The sequence below is a fragment of the Caloenas nicobarica genome, chromosome 2 (assembly GCF_036013445.1).
Source record: "Caloenas nicobarica isolate bCalNic1 chromosome 2, bCalNic1.hap1, whole genome shotgun sequence".
NCBI classification, from domain to species: domain Eukaryota; kingdom Metazoa; phylum Chordata; class Aves; order Columbiformes; family Columbidae; genus Caloenas; species Caloenas nicobarica.
The window spans coordinates 38,200,377-38,221,859 of NC_088246.1; the positions used below are offsets into that span (position 1 = coordinate 38,200,377).

The window sequence follows — 21,483 nt, forward strand, 5'->3', positions numbered from 1 at the left end:
AATAATGCAAAGTTGTTGATGTTGCTGCAGTTCTCAGGAATTCTCTGGCTCCAATACCTTTTCTTGTGGCAATATCCTCTCCTACAAGGCAGTGGACTAAGTTGTGAGCAGCTTTGAATGAAAACGTGTCATTTATCTTGTTCATTTAACAATGCCATACTTTTAAGGAGAAAAAGATTCACATTTAGGCAGAGCATGGGAAGGTGCTGTGCAAAGTTTCCTGTTCAGTTTTGTTCCTGCATTTCAATCCTGCATGCCTCAGTCATTGCAGTGCCAGCTGTTGTCCAAGAAAGCCAGATCCAGCAGCAGCTGCACCATAGTGGAGAAATGAAAAGGTCTATGTGGCATTGTGCCTTCTCTCCTGTCACTTAGTCTGACCTCCCTATGATCCACCAGTGGATCTCCGTCTCTGGTCAGTCTGCTGTGCTAATCCTGGAGTCGGAAACTGTTGCATTTCTTTATTAATTCTATTTTCCCATTTTTTAAAAAGTTTCTCCCTCCTTGTCTGTGTTGTAGATTTGAACTCCACTGGCCAGAAGTTCATCAATTGACTGACAAGGATTACAGCCATGTAATTGAAAGGAGGACACTAGGCCAAGTCTTTTAAGATGGCCTGTTAGGTCCTTAAATCATTTAATAATTTCCTGAAGGTCTTTCTTGTCAACTCAGAAGCAATATTCTGTACTAAAAACTACCACCACCAATGATACAGTTTACTAGCTGTAAGCATCATGACCTTTTGCCTGGGAGTTTATTCTAGCCAGAATACTTTTAGTACTTCTAGGTATGATGCACCTTCAAATGATCAATTTTACGATCTCTGTGCTCAGCACACCATAACATAAGAGGCCCTTTTCTCCATTCCTTTCTTTCGCAGCCAATATTTTCAGCTTGTCAGTGCAGCGGGATGTTATTCAAAAGACACCAGCGAGCAATGACATTATTGCCGCTTAGCTGCAGACGGGCCCTGTGGGGATTTATTGTACTGAGAGGTTGAGCGGAGCCGCCTGTTGGCCACTGCAAAACCACCGACATCACCCGCTGCAGAAAATACAAGTGACCCCCGTTGAGGTTGCTTTAGAACTCTCCTGGGTTTATGGTCTCAACTGCATCCCACATGGGATGCCCATGGTGTGAGCGTTAATGCAGATGCATAAGGCTCTTCCCAGCTCTCTACCATTTCAAACGCCATCTCTTTTCTCTTTTTCTTATGTGGTTTGTTTGTTTAATTTACAAGCACAGTTTCCTTTCTGATTGGTTTACAGAGATAATAACTTTCTTTACATTATTTACACCATTTATTCAACATCAAATGCAGACTGTAACTAGTATGACAAAATGAGATTTACCGCCATTGCTTTCTTCAGCCAAAGCAGAGTCTCATGAGAAACATCTTTTTTTAGGGAAAGCGCTTTACTCCTGTATTTCCCTTTTCTAAGAAAAGCTCCTGAGGCCAGGTTTACATGGCACTAAATTGCTGAACTTTGCTGCTATGCTTATTGAATCTAAGACTGATGCTAAACTGTGAGGTTCTCTTTCTTGTGTTGCAACAGTTGAGCTCTGCCTGTGCAGCTCACAGGGGCTGGCACAAAGTGCCACAGGGCATGATTGATCCCTGCCTTGAAAAGCTGATAGCTCTCCCTTCATCTACAAGGCCCTTTATTTGTCAGTGTTCTCCAGGCATGTGGAAAGGTCTTTTTTTCTTTCTTATGGATGCAGAGAAATTACTAGACTGGGGAAAAGTTATTTACGGGCAATTCTTTGCTTATGTTGCCAATTTTATTTTCTGACATAGGAATCCAGGCCAGTTTCCTGGAATCCAAAACTGCATTTTAAAAATGTAGAAATGTGAAGGGGAAGATCTACTGCTGGCAAGAAAGAGGAGGGTGGTGAGGTGTTCTTAGTATCTGGGCACTGAGAAATTTAGGAAAGTGTTTTATGTGGTTTTGAAACTAAGGGATTAAACACTTACCTGCTTAGAGGTTTTCAGAACCATCTTCAGTGCTAAATACCCTCAAATATTCAGTGTCAGTCCTTTGCAGTGCAGATGCCCATAGCTGCACCGGGGGTTGAAGGCACTTGTCTTTTCTCAGAACAGAGTTGCTACCAGGAAGGGTAGGAGTTGAAATTGTGTGTATATAATTCCAGAAAACATAAATCATAGGTAAAGTTTTATGCCTTTGCAGCTGCAAAACATATTCACATTCACTTACTAGATTTAGTGACTGTCAGATAATAATGTGATAGATTATATTTTGGGCTAAATTCTGTCATCACTTACATCCTCTGATCATGGAGGACTGACAATAACTGGGTAATCTGGTCTCTTAAAGGCCAGGAAATTGAATTTTGATCAGCGGAGCAAATTCTAAACTGAATGACTATCTAATAGAATCCCACTGATTTCAGTGCAACAAGTATCAAACTTGGCCCTGACTTTTTTAATTAAAAAGATCACAAAGACTGATGTATCTTGCCATATAATCATAATTTTTAGAAAAAATAATTATTTTCACAGTGTATGCTACTTCTGAAACATTTACTTCCATCACAATGCCAGATTAAATACTGTTTTGGCACAAAGTTGGAGGAAGGCTATAGCTGATTCTTCTTCGCCTGCTCATGAGAGATACATATCAATATCTATAACATGGAGGATAGAAGAGGTGGTGGAAATAATTCCTATGTAGTAATTTTCATTTCTAGCACCTCTAACTCAAATATACTAGTAACCTTGTTACCTCTGTGCTTTCTCCATGAAGGCAGAGAAGCCAGACTGCAGTGAGCGCCTTCAGCTACAGAAGAGACTGGGCTGTAGAAATTTCCAATGGTTTATATCAAATGTGTACCCTGAACTCTCCCAACCTGAAGACACACCAAGATTCTCTGGCAAGGTAAGACAAAACACACTATAAAGAATGATTAGTGGGTTTGCATTGTTCAAAGACCCCGATATCACTTCAAGTACCCAGTGAGCATACAGTAAGAGGCTGTTTCTGCTTTCATAGAGTCATAGAATCATAGAATCATTTTGGTTGGAAAAGACCTTTAAGATCATTGAGTCTAGCCGTTAACCTAACACTGCCAAGTTTACCTCTAAGCCATGTCCCTAAGAACCTTGTCTCCATGTCTTTTAAACATCTCCAGGGATGGCGACCCCACCACTTCCCTGGGCAGAGGAGACAAACAGCTGGTCCAAATTCTCACGTAAATGTTGAAAGCCAGCCAGGAGCTGACCCCAGACTGTCTGACTCAGTTCAGTGTCACAGCTCAGAGAATCCTAACCGTAGATTATTTAGGGGGCAGTAGAAACAGAAAATAATTGTGTCACCTCATGCAGATGACAGGAACAACAGCCGCTGAGATATCTCTGTGCTGACCCGCGTGCATGAAGAACAAAAAACATTTCTTCAGTCCTGCAGTTCCCCCAAGGGCAGGAGTGGTAGCAATAGCAGTTCCTTGGCAGAATGTACGGGAAACGAAACTTGATAACTATCATTCATTAAGATATGAATTTATTCCAAGCAGCCTTACTGGAAGTGATTCACCCCCGAGAAGGCAACAAGGTCCACTAACTGAGTCACACACTGATATCTGTAGCTAGATTTTACTGTGTCCTTTTACTGGTTTGTCTGTTCTTTATTATCAAAGTTTGCTTGAGAAGAGCTTAAGAACTGATTGTGGATCACAGGAATGATCACATTTTTTTTCTTCTGGAATATCTTTGTTTTTTTCTGGCTATAGTGTGCAGTTGAAGTGCAATTTTCCATTAGCATAAAAATTTTAACAGGTTTCTTTTAACTATCGTAGTTAAAACCAGAAGTGGGTATCTCTAACTTAAACAAAACTCACTGGGTAACACTGGCTGAAGGATATTTTGTTTGTATCTGATCGTGCTTTATTTCAGTATAAACCTTTACTTACAGCTTTACAATACTGGTGTCGGCTTCTGTGCAGATTACAGACCTGCAAGTGCCACTGCAGAAGGCTCTATCGAACTCTCTCCTTGCAGTGACAGCCTCACCCAGGTACTGTATACTTTATATAGGCACTGTATCAGATCTAGGGAACCATCCAGAAGACAATCTCTCCCAACATGTAAACCGCTGGGTTGATATTAGTTGAAATACTGATGCGTTCAAAATTAGGCATGTGCTAAGGCAATGATGCCCACTCTTCAGCCGCCGAGCATCCTTTGAAAAATGTCAGTGTTCCATGTGTCAGTGAGGCCAGATACCCACACTTTGCTCCAGCAGACATCATTATCGGCCTATTTATTAGTATATTTGTTAGTATCTGGAGAACATGAAGGAGTAAAAAGTATAAAACAATTCTATAATAATGGGGATGGGTTTCCCCAGTAGTGTCTAGAACTGAAGTTTAGTGCCTAAACAGCAGTCAAAGACAGGAGGGAAATGCTTGTGGACTCCCAAACTGGTAGCAGACTGGCAAGTTCATGCATTAAGAGAAGCCAAAACAATACAGGCTGACTGCAGATATTTAAGTCCCAGGCAAGTTTTGCTGCTCACACTGAGCTCAGGGTGAGCTGCAGGCACATTTCTAACTGCAGTGTGTGCGGACATTGTCAGAAACACCCTTCTGTTCCAATATTTATTAAGCTAGAAAAATTTATTATAGGATGAGTTTACTTTATACATACTTACAGTCCGCAAAGCCTTTCCTTTGGTAAATAGTTAAGCCAGAATTAGCTAAAGGGGGGATTGCTTTGCAGGGTCAAGGCTGTTGGGTCTCCATCACTCCTGTTTGGGTTTCATCTTAACAAACATTTATAGGAAATTATTTTTGGAATTAGCATTTAAAAATGAGTCCGGATGCCCTTCCATCCTTGTTCAAACAAACCCTCCCTTTTCCAGCACTTTGAATATAACAGCATGAAGGAAATCCAGCTTGGTTCTGCTCCGCTGTTTTGCTTTGATGTCAGACACGGGAAAGTTATCCCTCAAAACTGTACAAAGGAGACAGATAACAGCCACCAGCGCTGGGAGGTCCAGGAGGTCAGTAGTGACTCTGCCATGAGGGGAGGGCAGCTAGCAATAACTGTGGATGATTGACAGGATTTGTGTGTGGGGAAGGGATGAGGCATTTGAAGGGCATTTTCACCCAGGAAGTTTAGAATGCCTCTTGCCCATTTACACGGTCTATATGAAATAAATTTGATTTAAAAATACAAGTTACAGGAATCTTAGCTAAATTCTTATGTGCTGGTTTTAACTGTTTGTCTTACTGGCCTTATAGGAATAGAATCAGAATCAGTGGTTGTGAAAATAAAAACAGGGCAAATCCTTGCCCACTTCTGTTGAATAGAAGAAGGATCTGGGGATCCTGAACCCTCCCAAATGAGAGCCCCTTGGGAGAAGGGGAAACTTTACAATTCTTCCTGCATTCTAAGAGAAAAGCAAGCTTCCTATTAGAGGAATTCGGTATTATTCAGTGGACTTCACCCAGCAGAGCAGGAACTCCTCTACAAGAATGAAAAATGTCATGCTCTAGGACAGCCTGGGAAAACAGCAGTTCCTGTAGATGCTAGAATCCTCAGGTGCAGTACCTACTGTGATTTGGTTTGATTCCTAAGGGAAACACTGGTGCTTTTGAAATTTTGTGGCCTGTAGTACTGTAGTTGATGCTGATGACAACTGGTACCCATAGGAAATAAATAGTGGTGAAAAGGAGATCTAGTGGATTCTGCACCTACCACTCCTGTCAGCTTCGAAAGGAATTATGCATAGTCACCATGCCCTGGGCTCAGAGCTAAACCTAGTCATTATGTTTAGAGCAATACTTAAAAAATTTTGAACAACCAGTCATTACTGGTGACCCATTGTATGTAAAAAGTTTCAGAAACATCGCCTTTTACTGGAAATCCCTTAATTTTAATTTGTTCTTTCTCTCCCTTCTTTTCTCATCTTGTAGAATGGAATGATTGTCCATGTCCTTTCTGGCAAATGCATAGAGGCATCGAAGAGTGATGATGAGAAGGACTTGTTTTTATGTGTATGTAATAAGAATGCAAATCAAGTGTGGCAATTTGAACGTTCCCATGTGCTACGTCAGAGATGACGGACAGGTCTCTGTGGAGGTCAAGTCTCCAAAATTTAACATTACTTCTGTTCGGGATTTAAGATACATTTCCTCCATGGACATGAAAGATGTTTGTGTTTGCTGTAGCATGCCAGCAAGTTAGGAAGGTCACTCCTTTGAAAGCCTGGCTCAAATAGTTGCCACCAGTTCCTGGCTTTATTCAGCTCTAGCTAAAATTTCTAATTATTCTGTGAAGCAGGGAATAAAGATACTGTGAGCGTCAATAGATTCTCAACTCTGCTATTGCAGAAGACAGTTGTTTGCCCTTTGAAGGAAACATGAAAATGGGCTGCCAGACAGCTTGTCTTTAGCGTGTTCTGTGACTTCTGAGGATATAGGAAAACTAATGTTTATGAAATTTTTGAAAATGCAAGAGGAAGACAGCCAGATCAGGATTAGCATTGAACCTTGTTTTATAGTGCACTCGACTCATATAAAACAAAGTAGGTTTTGTATGCATAAAAGTTATAGATGCGTAATGTGTAATAGCTAAATTTTTTTTTCCAACTAGCCTGAGCCAAATTTCTACCCTCTATGAGTTTGCACGGGGCATAAATTAGCACTTAATTAGGCACTAACTGCTCTAATTGACTTGGAAGACCAACAGTCCTCGGGGTTTGGCGCACCCTTCCTTAAATACTTCGTCCACAGTCTAATTTGGATCAGAAAATGAGACTGAATTATTAACAACTTTGTTTTAGCTGTAATGAAATTTAAGAACAAGTCTACAGGAAACTTTTGCAGAGTATGAAAGATTGAACTAGATTAGAGGGAAGAGTAACAGAAAGTGTCAGTGACATCCATTTGCTCTGATAAAGCTATGGGATGAGTTCGTTATTATTCCAGTGACAAAAATGCTGGCTAAAAAGAGCAAACTAAGGCAAATGACAGGTTTCAACAGTGGCTACCTAGAAAGAAAAAACTGATGCCTGCTTCCACTTGCTTGCTGCCTACTGCACTGAGTGAGTCTTTCACACTGTCAGATTTAGCCAAGATCTTCTAGATTCTTGCTCCAAGCTGATCCTCAAAAGACAGTAACATAAAAGCTTCTTCTGCAGAGCCTGCATGCCTGCTGACCTCCCACCTTTCACAGAAGTGAAGGAGAGTTCCTGCAAGGTAATGAGGATGGTCTCATACTGTATGCATCAGCAAAGAAGACTTCTCTCTGTATTTTGTTAGGGCACTTTCAATTTTGGAGTTAAAACCAATAATGATGATGCTTTCCAGGAGTCTTCTAAGAAAGAACAAAGATTTGGGAGTCTTCCAACATCAGAACCACAAGTGATTATACTATGAATCAGTCATAGTCATATGTATTTATTAAAACAGAACGGCATCATTAATGAAATTTAATTTAGTTTGGGGATTTTCAAAAGACAGAAAATTGTTTTCTTCTGTAAAATGTACAGTGCATTATTTGAACTTTAAATGAAGGAAGGAATAACAGGATATTCTGCTCAGAGCCTTCCAGTTACTTGCTCTTGGTAAATCATAATAAATTGCTTCAAGCATATGAAATCGGTTACAACAGAAGATGCGAACAGCACTCTATGTTGTGTTGTCCAAAGCATTTCCCAGTGTGGTCTCTGCTTGCTTTGAGTGCTACAGATGCCACACCATGTTCAGGCCTCACTCCAGTCACCCTAATTACCATTTACTCTTTCTTTGATAGCATTGGAATCTAATAACACTTGCTGCTGTGTCATTTAAAATTTCCTGTGACATTCTTGAAAATGCTTCAATTTTCAGCTGAGAAGATGGTAGCAGCTGCTTCCAGAACACCAGGTGATCCCTGACCATTGCCCAAATCTAGGGTGAGAAAAGAGAATTTCTAAAATTGCATATAAGCTGAGCGAAATGCTGGTTTAATGACATGTAATTCCTTTATTTTAAACTATAAATATGCCAGATTTTTTAAATTATGTATTATTTATTATATTTTGGATTCTACACTGGGAATATAATTCCTTCAACATTTAGCTTAATGTTAAAAAATGTGTATACAAATACGATAATTGATCACAAGTGGGAGTTATCACAAAGATGAAAATATTTTTGTTTTAGAAAGAAAAAGCTGGGAATAAAACTGAAGAGATATGGATGTCCTCATCCTATACTGCTTTTTAACATACTGAAAAAATCCTAGAAAACAAGGTTTGCTGTAGATATATGTACAATAGAAAAATATGTTACATAAAACCTCTTCCAAAAATAAAAGGAAAATATATGGTTCAGTACCATTTTTAAAAATTGTTATTATACTTGTTGCTTTTAGTAATAGTGTAAATCCGTGTGTTTTTCAAGGGAACTAAACTCAAGAGCACAGGCCAGAAGGGAACTGCAATGTGGGCCAGAAGGTCTCCATCTGGGGACAGTCAGGGGACACACATTGTGGGCCATACCATGGAGCACGCTTCCCCCTGGTATAAACATAACCTGTTGTTACACACACACACACAAACCAAAAACAAACAAACAAGCAAAAAAAATCCATCCCGTTTTCCCTAGCTTCCTTCCCATATGCCTTTTAAATGGAAGGGTTGGTTGTACCAATGGTGTTTCCTCATTGTGGTCATTTCCACTTCAGCCCTGTGGTTGGATCCATGAACTAGACCCTTCTCAATGTACAAGGGGGTCAACAAAGGGTCTCTGCTAATGGTGCTAGTGTGTTTTCTTCATTTTTGCCCATCTTTCACACAATACTAGCAGACAGCGATGCTTTGAGCATCACAAAACGTGGAATTACTACTTTTAGCTCTGTATTTAGAAAGGGACTACATTTCAGTTTCCTCTAATTCCCATTGAGAGGAGAAAAACAGTAAGAACAAAATGTTTCAGGCAAGAACAGAGTAGCATTTTTAACTTTAGTATCATTTTAACCAAAGTAGAGCCTTGGGCAAGAGCAGAGGAATTCCAGCATAACACAAGTAAATATCTTACAGCCTAACTCCACTTGTTTCTTTGACTTTGGCAACCCAGGCATGATGACTGCTTTGAGTCAAACCCACCCATGGAAGCTGAGCTGCAAGGTCAGATTCAAGAACAGGTCACCTTTCAGTTGACAACGCTTATTAAGTAGCCCAGTTTATTCCTCTTCCAGCTAACTGGAAATGGAAGATCTTCAAGGCTTGAAGTATTAATTGACTTTTAAACCTAGATGCAGTTGATGCAGTCGGTATGGGCTGCACTTTGGGGTTGGTCCTGTCGGGTGAGGTGTCACCACTAGCACAGAGAAACAGAATGGTAGCGTTTTTCTTCCTGTGGTAACCTGAAGTTTGAACGGGGGAAGGTTCGAGCAACCTTTATGCTAAATCCTGTAGCAGAGAAATGTTCAAGGCATCTCTCAGTCCATATCCTCCCTTGGACATGCTGATTGAGCTGCAATACTGTCTGCTGACTAAAATGCAATAGCTTCGATTACAGATTTCCCCGGGAAGGAATGGGGCTATTCTGAGGAAACCAGGAGAACAACAGTAGCAGCTCAGATTTTCCTAACAGCTGGAAGGTGACACAGGGGTGGGAGCTTTCTGTTTCTGCCTTTGTATCTCATTCTATCTCCAGCAGTTTTATTCAAAAACATATTGGAAGGGAGTAGAAAAGGAGTGTTTTGCAAAAAAAGGTGACTTCTTGGCTTGTGTTTTTAAGCTACGCAAACGGCACCACTTCTGCCCTAAATAAAGTATGTCAGTGCACAGAGAAATGTTGTATTTTTATTCCTCTTCATTGTGAAATGTTTGGCTAATGCCTGTTTTTCCTCATGCTACGGAACAGCTGGTCTGCAAACAACCCTGTCAAAAGCCTCTGGTGGCAATACCTTTATTTAACTGTCACTTAATGATCTTACAGAAATGTACAGGAGGACTCTGCCTCCACTAACGTCATAGAGGGGCTTTGATTTCATAGTCCTTTGCCATAATTTCTATCAGTGTCAATGGAAAGGTCTGAACAGGGGCTACAGAAGGAGAATCCCTGGAAAGCATGACCTCTGGCACACCCTTCAGACAGCTCACGGCTGTTTCTTCACCAGGTGGCTTGGAAGGATGTACTAGAAAAACCATCTGGCTACATGACTTGGGATGGCAGGCATAGCATTTTTGATGTCTTTCTAGTTGCAAATGGTGTTTTTTTTGTGAAATAGCTACCCACTTGGGGATTATTATGAATTAAACACATGGGATGGGCTTCACCCCATGGCTGCAGCCTCCTAAACAGTAGTCGTAACTAAGCTGATTGTCCAGGCTTCTTCTACTGATCAGCAGAAAACACGTCCAGAGGTAACAAGATGGGTGAATCGCTATCTAGAGGTGCTTGCTTTCTCTACTGATTAGACAGGGAGTCTTAAGGATTAATTTAAATGGCTTCTAAACTGGAGTTAAGTGGAAGGAACATCATCCCAAGGGTACACAGGCTGAAATCCCTTCCAGGAGCCCAACCCCAGTGCCCAGCTCTTCAGATCCCACCCAGATCTGGCTTTAGGCACAGACATAACAGCCAAGAACAAACTCCTTTTCTGCCAGCTGCAGTTTCCTCAAATGAGCTTATATCCAGCAGCACATTGTTTTTCCAGATGGCTTCTTTCTTCACAACCTGAGAGACCCCACTGTGTAGGATGCCCTGTTACAGCAGGATCCAGTCCCAATGAAGTAAGAATTTAAATTTTCAGAAAAGTCTCTCTAAGATTTTGAAGATTTTAACTCTAAAATTAATGATACTTCTTTATCATTCTGCTGAGCAGGCTAGAAAGTTACAGCAGCATTTCAATGAAACAGAACAGATGCAGGTGTCAGGATTGCTGGCAAGGTTCTTCTTTTTAGCTTGAACCTAAGTTACATACAGACCAACCTGAAGGCTGAATACATTATTCAGTTTCTATGTAGCTACAGAATGACCTCCCTTAAAGTCCATGACTTTCGGTCAAACTATCATGATGTTTATTTACAGTGGTAATTTTGTGTTACAAAATGAGAAGAGGGTGAAAACTATCTTTTAAAATGTGTATTATATAAAACTTTAATATATTTTTTAAAAATCTAAACTATTTTTGTGCGATTATTCAAAAGATGACTACCACAAATCTCCATTCTTTGCCATGTATTTATTAGTCTCTCAATCATATAGACTAATAAAAAACTATCTAATAATGTCACTTATATATATAAATGAGCTTTAAAAGATTACATCCTTTGGTATTATGTTTTTGACAGTATATTTTCTAAAAGTCTAACTTAATATCCTATTAGGTGAAAACTGGGGTTGTTTTTACAGTCTTTTTCATCATCTAATGTGGCATTTACATGAAAAATTTAATTGCAGATATGAAAGAAAATCAACTGGTACTTTGATGCATCAGTTCATCTCTCAAGATTTAGAACATCAGATATTTGTATCTGAGTACAAGCCATTGGGAGGCTGCTTCAAACACAGTGTATTCTGTCAATCACTCTTTATACACATGGTTTGGGATTACTGAACAAACCAAGTGTTAAAAAGCTGTAGCCAAACCAAAAATGTTTAATGCAAAACAGTTCTATAGAGAAGTTCATTGCATTAGAGTCTTCTTTTTCTTTCCCTTTTATTAGCGCACACTGCCTGCTTTGCCTGTTTTGAAATCAAGAGCCAAGCAGTGAACCAAGAGCTTCATAATCAGAATATTTCAGGTGGGCGGATACATAAAACCCATCATGTCAATTAAAAATAAGCCTCGCAGTAAAATCCTGTTTGGCCAAGTCTGTCTAAAACACTGGCTTTTTGTCTTCTTATCCAGTTTGCGTATGTATGACGCTCATCGAAAACTTGTCATCTGTGCTGCCGAGAGCTGCTTTCACTTACAAATCAGCCAACAAATCACACAGCCTGGGAGACCACTTGGTCTGACAGAGCAGCGAGTGCTTCCCGAGTTCGTGCCCTTCAGCCGATGGATCACCCGCTGCCGCAGCCAGCCCAAACGGCAGCAAGAGCCGCTGCTCCTCCGGGGCTCTTTGCCCTCGAGTCCTTTATTTGTCTTTATTTTTATTTATTGTTTCCTTTATTTAAAGGAAACGCTGATTTCCTAGCATGCCGAAACGCAGTCAGCCTGGGGTGTCTGTGTCGATGCGCACACGTGCAACCTCAGGAACGGAGCCTGGTGTTGATGCTAAAGAAATAACTTTTAGTTTTTATATAAACAATGAGCAGCTTGGGCTCCAGTTCTTCCTGTTGGAACAACCTCCTGCGTGCAGCCCGTGACAGCGCTCCTAAGATTCCCCAGTGCCAAGAACAACTCTTAAATCAGTGATGACAGGGAAGGGTGAAACAAAATGGGTCTTGACACTGAAAAATAACTTGATAAGCAAAATAAGTACAAAGAGGCCATAATTTGCTAATTACAAGAAAATGTCCATCTTTTCAGAAAAATACAGTCCTTTGTACATTTTAATTCAACATTAGACATAGTAACACGATGCTCCGGCTTGGCAGAGAGTGGTAATTCCATTTTGCAGAATTTCCAAGGTTTCTGAGTTTGGTTCGGTTTCAGTGTGGAACCAGACCCAGTGTTTCCTTCAATGAAACTGGACAGGGATTCTCCCCAGAGGCACAACGAGAGGGGTCCCCAAGTTGGGCTGCCCACGGTAAGGCGTCAGGCTCTGCTCCCTCGTCATCGCATCATCAGAAAGAACATTTTCCTCTAGGATGTCTTGCTTCCAACAAGCTGGCAAATTTTGATTTAAAAAATTGTCTCGCTGGAACTTTCTTTACCAGCTCTAGTGAAACTGTTTATAGCAATTATGTGCTACAAATACTGCAGACTCAGCAGAACGAGGAAAATCGATGTTCAATTTTAACAGAGTAAGAATAAAGTGGAAAATGGGAAAAGCTGAATTTAATTGCAATTCCCAAGTACATCCATCCATTTCTTTTTACAGCACTGGAGCACGGTAGAACAACAGGGCTACAACTATAACAGGAGCCTCAGGTTTACGTTGCGAATACTGGCTCCTACTGGAGCGCCCGTCAGGGAAAGCTTTTCTCTATATTTTCATGCATCAGGCCATTTGCTCTCTCTTTGCTCTCCCTGGCACATGGGGTGATTTTTGTCCATCCCTACGTGCAAAAGCAAGCTCTGGAGGGGAAAGGACGAAGCAGGAGGCTGGGGATTAAGGACCCAGAACCAAGTCCTGGAAGCAGTTTCAGCTGGTGGGAGCTGCCCTGCTGTTAAATATCCTGGCATTTGATGCACTCCTGGTTTCCCCCAGCATTTCACTTGTCAGGTAGACCCGAGCAGCCTGAGCCCTCCCTCCACAACTCAACTCTGTCTGCTCTAACTTGTGTGGCATGACAAATCACTCGAGTGTAAGAAAAGCCTACCTCACTCCTCAGGGATGCACGAAAATCACTCTGGATTGGAGGCAAAGTTCTTCTTTTGGGTCCGACAGTCAGATGCCGTTCCTCCAGTCTGCCCAGTGCTGATCCATGCTGTCAGCCAACCCACTGGGCGTTGTGGTGACTTGGGACTCAGGTCCACCTTGCGAGAACACCCTAGTGTCAAATACAAGGGTACATTGTGCCTCCTTTCCTTGTTATTTTTGCGCCCCCTTTCCTTATTATTTTTAGGACCTCTAGTGGCAGGGAAAAAAAAAGATGTTTGTAGAGAAAATCATCTTGGAAAGCTCTTAACATGAAAGTAAGACATGAAATATTAATACCTGTATGGCCGTGAACTCCAGCCAGCAAAGGAATGAATGTCGAAATGCCATTTCTTTAATTAACATTCTGGATTTTCTCCAGTAAGAGTTATCTCATCTTCTTCCCTCTTATACAGGATACGGCAAAAGTGTAAACTGAAACGAAGCTCTCTGTTTGCGGAGGGGAGTATGCTTTTTCACTAACCAGAGAAAATTATGGTATGCTGATTTAAAAAAAAAAAAAGAAAAAGCTATTCTTTCTGCCCTCTGGCACCCCAAAAAACATCCTACTACTCTTTTGAGCGCAAGTTGTCCAAATCCTGGGCTGCTACCGCATAACTCAATGAAAGACTAAAGTCTGCCAGGAAAATATCCAAGACATAAAATACATTTATAGCTACTGGTGATGGTTATTTTCTGCCTGTCAGTAATCTTTTTAGCAAAGAGCTATCCTCAATTATTGATATTTCATTATGGGGTTCCAAGGTGACTCTGTAGATGACAGACTTAACCCCTAATCTTCTGTTTCTCAATAGGAATACTGTTGGCATGATGAATACTGGAAATGTACAGCAGACCATGAAACTTCATCCCTCCAGATAACCCTCATTTTGGCCTCTGACAACAACAACAAAATGCTGGTTTTTGTCTGCAGCCCTTAGCCAGATCATTCCAGCTCTTCTGGTACCATTAAAACCTCCCCACCCTGCATGGATCTAGTTCTACCAGGCCAGCGATTTCCTCCTCTGAACTGAGGACAGTATGAAGCTGCAAAAAGGGCAAGAGTAATTCATACCTGCTCCCATACTAGATCTCACCAGTGTAATTATATTATTAAAAATGATTAAAAACCATCTGCAAAATAAATAGTAGAATGAATAAAACCCTTAGATGTGGACAAAGCTTACATCCAGCAAGAACACAGGAGAGCTGTATCCTTTTTTCTTGCTTTTTGGCACTAGAAAGGCAATCCTAATGGAGAACACAGGAGAGCAAGAAACAGCAGAAGTGGCAGGATGGAGGTCTTTTTCTCAGACGGTGAGAATGTGCAGGTGGTCATTTGTTCTACTGAGACCAGGATTTCTCTTTTTCTGGCTGGACATGGCAGAAATATGCACAAATCTGTATTTGACGTTTCCCCTCTGCCCTATTAGAGAGGCTCATCTCGCTCAGTTTTCTGGTTGCTTTCTGCTGGCCCGGCTATAATGAAAAAAAAAATGATGGAATTTCCACCAGCAAAATAACTATATTGCAAACTATGGACAGTCTTGAAATTGTCATTTCTTGGCAGTCATGAGCAATGAATTACAATATGCTACATCTGGGGGAAAATACCGGAAACAGTCTGCATGGTAATGATCTGGATATTGCAAGAATGAGTGAAAATAAACAGCATTTCACATTGATAAAACACACTCAACAGGTTTAAAATACGACAGTCACCTCAGTAGGAAAGTAGAATATTAAAACTGATTAGTTTCAGATTTTCTGGAAAGGAGGTTTCTTAGCAGTCGTTGTGCCTCCAGGCGTGGATGTAGCTCTTCCAATCTCACAAAGGGATTTTATTCCTCAGTTGGTGTTGCACGACTGGTCAGGAGCACCACGAGTGTGTGTGACACTGTAGGGGTGCAGCCAATGTGGGGGTCACAGCCTGACCTCATGAAGAATCATGGTTCAGGCTGATTCTAATCAAGTACCTTCCACCCGGAGGGTATCGTAATGGAGAGTGTATAGCTGCTGAATAAAGTAAGTGAATAGAAAGAATCCAGCAGTAATGTACAAAAAAGATAAACCAGACTCATTACTCAGAGAGTAAAGTACCCAAAAAAATTCAGTTTTGGAGGAACTAAAACTACTCACAGATTGACGTCAAGCGCCAGCCTGCACGGAGGGATTGTGCAGGGTGGGAAATACTGTGATATTTTATAGTAATTTATTCAGAATGAAATAAATCGTTTCATAAATGCTGAAAAGCTTCAATTGACACTTTTGGACCGAACTGATTTTTATGAATTTAAAACTGCTTCCCCTCTTTCCTACCTATTTTTCAGTTCAGCAAAAGATAAAAAATAAACAAAACGGGAGCCGTGTGTGATCAAGAGCAGTCGCAGAATGCGCCCTGTGGCACTTCCAATATGGGTCTGGTGAGGACAGCATCGTTCTCTTAGAAATCGGGGGTTTGTCTGTGGTTCTGCCTTTCCCTGGGCCTCAACAGCGTCAGACGCAAATGACTCCGAAATGCACTTGCCTGGTCTGATCTTTTGGCTGACACGGTGAAGCAGCCATCAGACTGAGTCTGAAATATTTATTAGAGTCACGAAGGGCAGAAAACCCAGAAATGTATTATTTACTGCACATGTCCTTTCTTGTCTGTTCACGGGTAATTCACTTCAATTCTGCCCTTCTGTTGGGTGTAGTGGATCTGAAGTAACGTCCCTGAAGCAGCCTGAGTTACTCCGGATTTACGCGGCAGCGCGGGGTGGCAGGATCTGCCTCACAGCATTTGATGTTAGCTGTGCCTCACGGGCCGCTCTGTGCCTGCGGCTCCAAGTATCCCCAGCAGGTTTAATCCTCACAAGCTGCCCTTGCAAAGCAACCTGCAAATGTGTTTACTGATCTAGCACAATAATTTCTTATTCCTCAGGTTGATTAAGCTGTCAGAAATGAATCTCTTTCTTCAGACGTCTATTTTTGCAGGTGCTTGTGGTGTAAACGCCTCAATCGTACAAAAAAAAAAAAACCAACAACGAACTAGACAAAATGTGCAGACGCTTTATTTGGCATGGAAAGAAACCAAGGACAGGGCCCTGCTACAGTTGCAAAAACAAAGAGAGTGAGGGGAATTTGGCCTTCCTCAATGGAAACTCGACATTTGGGTGGCCCCGCTGCAGCCTGTGTGGGGCTGGCAGTCACTGTCTCTGGACGAGGAGCCTGGCTTAACCTGGATCGCTATCAAATCCTCCCTCCGTGCATTTGGCAGAGGTACTGACAGAAACTGCCTGGCTGAGAAAGCGCAATCAAATCCTGTTAGGCACAGTATCTTGAGAAGGGGGGTCTTATTAGTTTAAAACACTGGGAAAGTTTCACTGTGGTTGGTTGGCGTTTTCTCCGGTTGCTGATTTATTTGACTTTTTCTTCAGTTATGAAAATCCCAGTCTTGAAAAAACTATTAAGGAGAGAAAAAGAAAAGTATTTGCAAAGATCAGAGTGGTTTGTAGGGACCAGATTAAATTCTTCCAGCGTGTATCTTCTATACATTGTCCCCCACTTGCTGTACATACAGGGAATAACCATGCAGCCCTAATCACCAGGTTACTCACTAGGTTTACCAAGCAAAAAACAAATTCTGAGATTAGTGCCTGAACAAACAGCTGGGGTGGGGAGAAATTCCTCCCTTTCAAAGGAGTGCATCCCCCCAGACTACCCCACAGCCACGCTCTCTCAGTGTGCTATAGAGCGAATCTGTGTCAGCCCTTGCCCCCGCTCACCCTCGCTTCCACAGCAAAATCGCATCACTAGGTGGATAAGCAGCTTGCAGTGGAGGTGGAGGGGGCCAGGGAAACATATTTTGATGCCCAAGGCACGATGCCAGCTTAGTGTGCCATCACCTGCTCTCCTTTGGGCCTTATGTCAAGGGATATTAAAAATAGAGTCTTAGTTCCAGTTAGCAGCAGGGCTTGAACTTCATGAAGCATCCCTGGCAGGGAGCATGTTTTGCTGCTTGCCATGGCCTTTTTGCAGTCCTACAAGGGGTTGCATTTGTCCATCGGTGCCCCACTGTGCACCATCCCAGGGTTCAGGAATTCTGCTGTTTGTCTCGACAGGAAACAGATTAACTTCCCAAACCCACAGCTTTTACTTGCCCAAGGAAAGCTCGTGGGCTCTGACCCCAGGCTGTTTGCAAAGCCTGTCAAAAACCATTTGTGTATGGAGATCACAGCAGCAGCGAACATCACAGTTAAGGCTAAAAGGCAATTCTATGCCAAGCTCATTCTAGGTCACTAACTTCCTAAGGGTATTCTTCCAAGAAATAGCTTTATCTTGAGTAGTTCTGCAAGAGGAAAGAGACCGTGAGTTACAATTAACCCCTTCTTCAACAGGAAATGCAAGAATTCTTCACTCTATCACACTCATCGCTCTCGATTTTTTTTTTCCAGGTCAGTATTAGAAAAGAAAGTTACAATACAGCATCATTTTGGTTGGAAGAGACCCTCAGGATCATCGAATCCAACCACAACCGAGCACTAAACCCTGTTTTTTATGCCTTTATCCTTGGCCCCAGCGAGGCAGCACTTGCCTCAGTGGTGCTCAGAAGTGCATATTGAGCCTTCTGTTCCCTTTAGAGAGGAGTCTCCAGCGAGCACAACCTGCTTTTATTTTCCCCCTCGCCTTTTTTTTTTTTTTGCTTTGCGGGAGCTATTTTTGATGGAGGATGCAATGCAGGGTGACCCTGTCACCTCTTACCACCGCCCTCAATGTTGTAGTTTGGTTCTGCCTGCAAAGCCTCATCAGGGGAGGACTCAGCAGACTCTCCCCTAGGAGGTTAAAAGTATTCTACCATAATGAGAGAAAAGGTAGAATAATGTAGGGTTCATATTTTACCTACTTTTTTCCTATACTTAGTTAAACATTTATCTTAAAATCTGCCACAAGCTACAAAGTCAATTCTAATCTGTTACTGAGTGATACAACATGATAAATTTATGCTGCAGTATACAAGGTTCAGTTGCAGCTCTCCATTCTCATTATTGTCTGAAAGATAAAATAAATACCAGATGTTTACATTGGCTTTGCATAGGTACACAATTTCCACAGAAAGAAGCAGCAACAGGCTTATGATCAGAGATACACGGAAATGAGAACTGTCAGGCAGTATCTATTTCAATGTATTAAAAACAAACAAACAAAAAACACACCAAAAACCCCCAAACAACACCACCACCACCAAACCAAAAACCCCTTGAAAAATGTAATTTCTTCCTAGGGAGCACAAAAGAGCTACTCTTCCTAAGATTATACCATAAAGTTCTACTTTGTGTAAACACTGTAGGACTATGCACAAAATATCATGCTTAGAAATGTTGCAGCTATTTAGCGTCCTGGTGGACTGGAATAATTTCTACTTGAAATAAGGAATGTGTCAAAAAGCTGTTTTCTGGCTTGTCTAGAAGGGCTACAACTGAGACCAAAGTAAAAACATTCACCATGGAGCAGAAAGAGGCTGAAAAAGGCACTGAAGGAGTGACTTGCAGGTCAGTGTATTGCCAGCTCCTGTTGACTGTAACCTCAGTCTTGTGATAGCTGGATCTTTCCCTAAAGCAACAGCCCCAGCATTCAGACAACATGATAAGGGTCTTACCTTCGACTTAAAACCAAAAAATTACCACCACACAACACAAAATAAAATCTTTGTAGCAAAATGAAAACATGGTCCCTAAAAGCTTCAAGATGGAAGAATAAATTTTAAATACTCTTTTACTACTACAATTTTAAGACAAACTTAGGATCTTCAGGGCCCCAACTCATCAATTTTGGAAGCTTATTTTCATCAATGAGCTGACTGAAAATCTGTCAGGGAAGTGACTCTGAGAAGAAAATGGGACACTGAAAGTTACACTGTATTAACCACACAACTACTTAAAATACAGAAAATAGGAAAAATATGCTTACTTAACAATATAGATGGGGTAAATATTCATGAATTAATTACTACTCTGTGAATGCAAATTAAATTACTTTTCCACTAGAAGGAAGAGAAGAGGCATAAAACCATAAAACCCCTGGGTTAGTCTAGTTGCTTCCTTCGGAAATGTTTCATAATAATGACCCATTATTTGGGGGTCCTAGAAGTTTACTTCTCAATTACACATCTGGCAAGATGAATATCACATGTATTTTGAATTATTCCCTTGTATCACCATGTACCTACCAGCAGAGCTTCACCCTTCTCTATGGAGAGGAAAGACAAAGAACACCAAGAACGGGGTGGACGCTGAAAGGGAAGACCAATGGCTCACAGGGCTGTTCCTGCCCCAGACCACATTGGTGGACACTGTGATCAACCTTTTGGCTCAAAAAAAAAAAAAATCCACACAAGTAGAACTCTAAAGAACTCTCTGAGACTCCCACTTTCTTCTTCACCTGGTGTGTTGCAGCACATAACCTAAAGCAGAAAATACCAGTTCGTTGTTCAGTTGGGAGTTTCTTACAGTAGCTATGGTGACCACCTGCCTGGCAGGGGGATGGCACTGCTGGATGGGGCAGCTCTGCTGCTGACCTTCATGCACCACCCAGCCTTCGGAGCGAGGTTTGGCTGTGCTCAGCAGCAGGGCAATCGGCACGGCAATCGTCTTCCACGACGTGACAGGAAGCCTCTGCCGGACGGGCGAGTTGCCAAGAACTTTGGAGAGGTGACCTGGTGTGCAAACATCAGAACGGTGACAGCAAGGGGTGGGAAAGAGTGATGACAAGTCACTTGAGCCTTTTCCCTCTTGGTCAGTCCCTTTTGGCCCACTTTCTCCCTGACAGCCAGTGACACTGTGACAGCTGTTTTCCAGTCAGGTATAGATTCTGTCAGGTGTTGCCTCTGTCACTCACAAGGTTTGACTAGTTTCAGGACTGAGGAGCCCACAGGATCCTCTGGATCCTCTCTGTCCTTCCTGTCTCCTCCATGCCACAGCTACTATGAAGCAACATTAAGAAATTAATATTTTAAGTTACTGTGAAGCAGAATTAAAGCTATGTCCTAACTAAATATAAAGCTATCCACAGGAACTATGCTCGGATAAAATCATGGCAAACATTCATTACTAACCAAATTATCTTGATAAATTCTATTTGTAAAAACTTTTCAAGAAGTTTTAAGTGTAACAAATACCTATTCCTACAGTTTGCCTGATCTGAACATTAAGCTGGAATAGAGGTGGGATGGAAATGGGATAGGTGGAAACTCGCTTTCTTAGTAACACAGTCGTCAGTTCACTTTCTTAACTGAAATTTTGGAGGTTTATTGAAATTAAACAGAATCTGCTTCTTGGTAGATACGCTTGGTAATCTACATAATGATTTTTATTAAATTGATGTTCTGCAAAGGATGTATTCAACTGGTGCTGACAATCACAATTAAAAATCATGATGAAGGGAAGAAATGCCAAGGTATTCACATAAGGATCCTTTAGGACATTACGACCTCCCCAACGTATAGACAAATGGAACAAGTGCAACAGCTGAAATCGGTGGCCTAATGACCCCAGCTCTTGGAGGTCCAGGATCCCTGTCACGGCCTTCTGGAACAGCTCTTCAGAACTAATCACATATGACACTGACATACAGGCACAATGAGCCAAGAGCACAAGACCTTCTCAGCAAGTTTCTTTGACATGCAAACAAGAACCCGACTGCTCAGAGCTGAGTCTCTTCAGTTCAATGAAGAGCAAATTATCTTCCATTTCTTCCCATGAGACTGTGGCAACGGAGTGTATTGCTTGTTTTCAGTCTTACAGAGGAGTTCGGTGGTGTTTAACAATGTTAGCAATTTCTCTAGTAAACACCACTTACTCCATTAGTGTTCACGACGCCGTTTTCATCGCATTGGACTCTGTGCAGAGTCAAGGACCTAATCAAATGCATAATCAATCAATCTGCTTGTCAGATACAAACAGCAAGCAAAAGCCTCCTTTGTGTCCTACACAATTGCCTTTTTAGAAGACAAGTGACCCACTGG

General features: G+C 41.6%; 1 protein-coding gene across 1 annotated transcript in view; it reads left to right on the forward strand.

Annotated features, from left to right (window-relative positions):
• The window catches only part of GALNT15 (polypeptide N-acetylgalactosaminyltransferase 15), a 29,479-nt gene extending 21,130 nt beyond the window's left edge, over positions 1-8,349 (forward strand). The window contains exons 8-11 of the mRNA XM_065630336.1: positions 2,763-2,894; positions 3,927-4,028; positions 4,875-5,015; positions 5,932-8,349. Of these exons, the coding sequence (XP_065486408.1) occupies positions 2,763-2,894; positions 3,927-4,028; positions 4,875-5,015; positions 5,932-6,078 (522 nt within the window). The 3' untranslated portion in view covers positions 6,079-8,349. The remainder of the gene's footprint in view (positions 1-2,762; positions 2,895-3,926; positions 4,029-4,874; positions 5,016-5,931) is intronic.
• Positions 8,350-21,483: the final 13,134 nt, after the last annotated feature.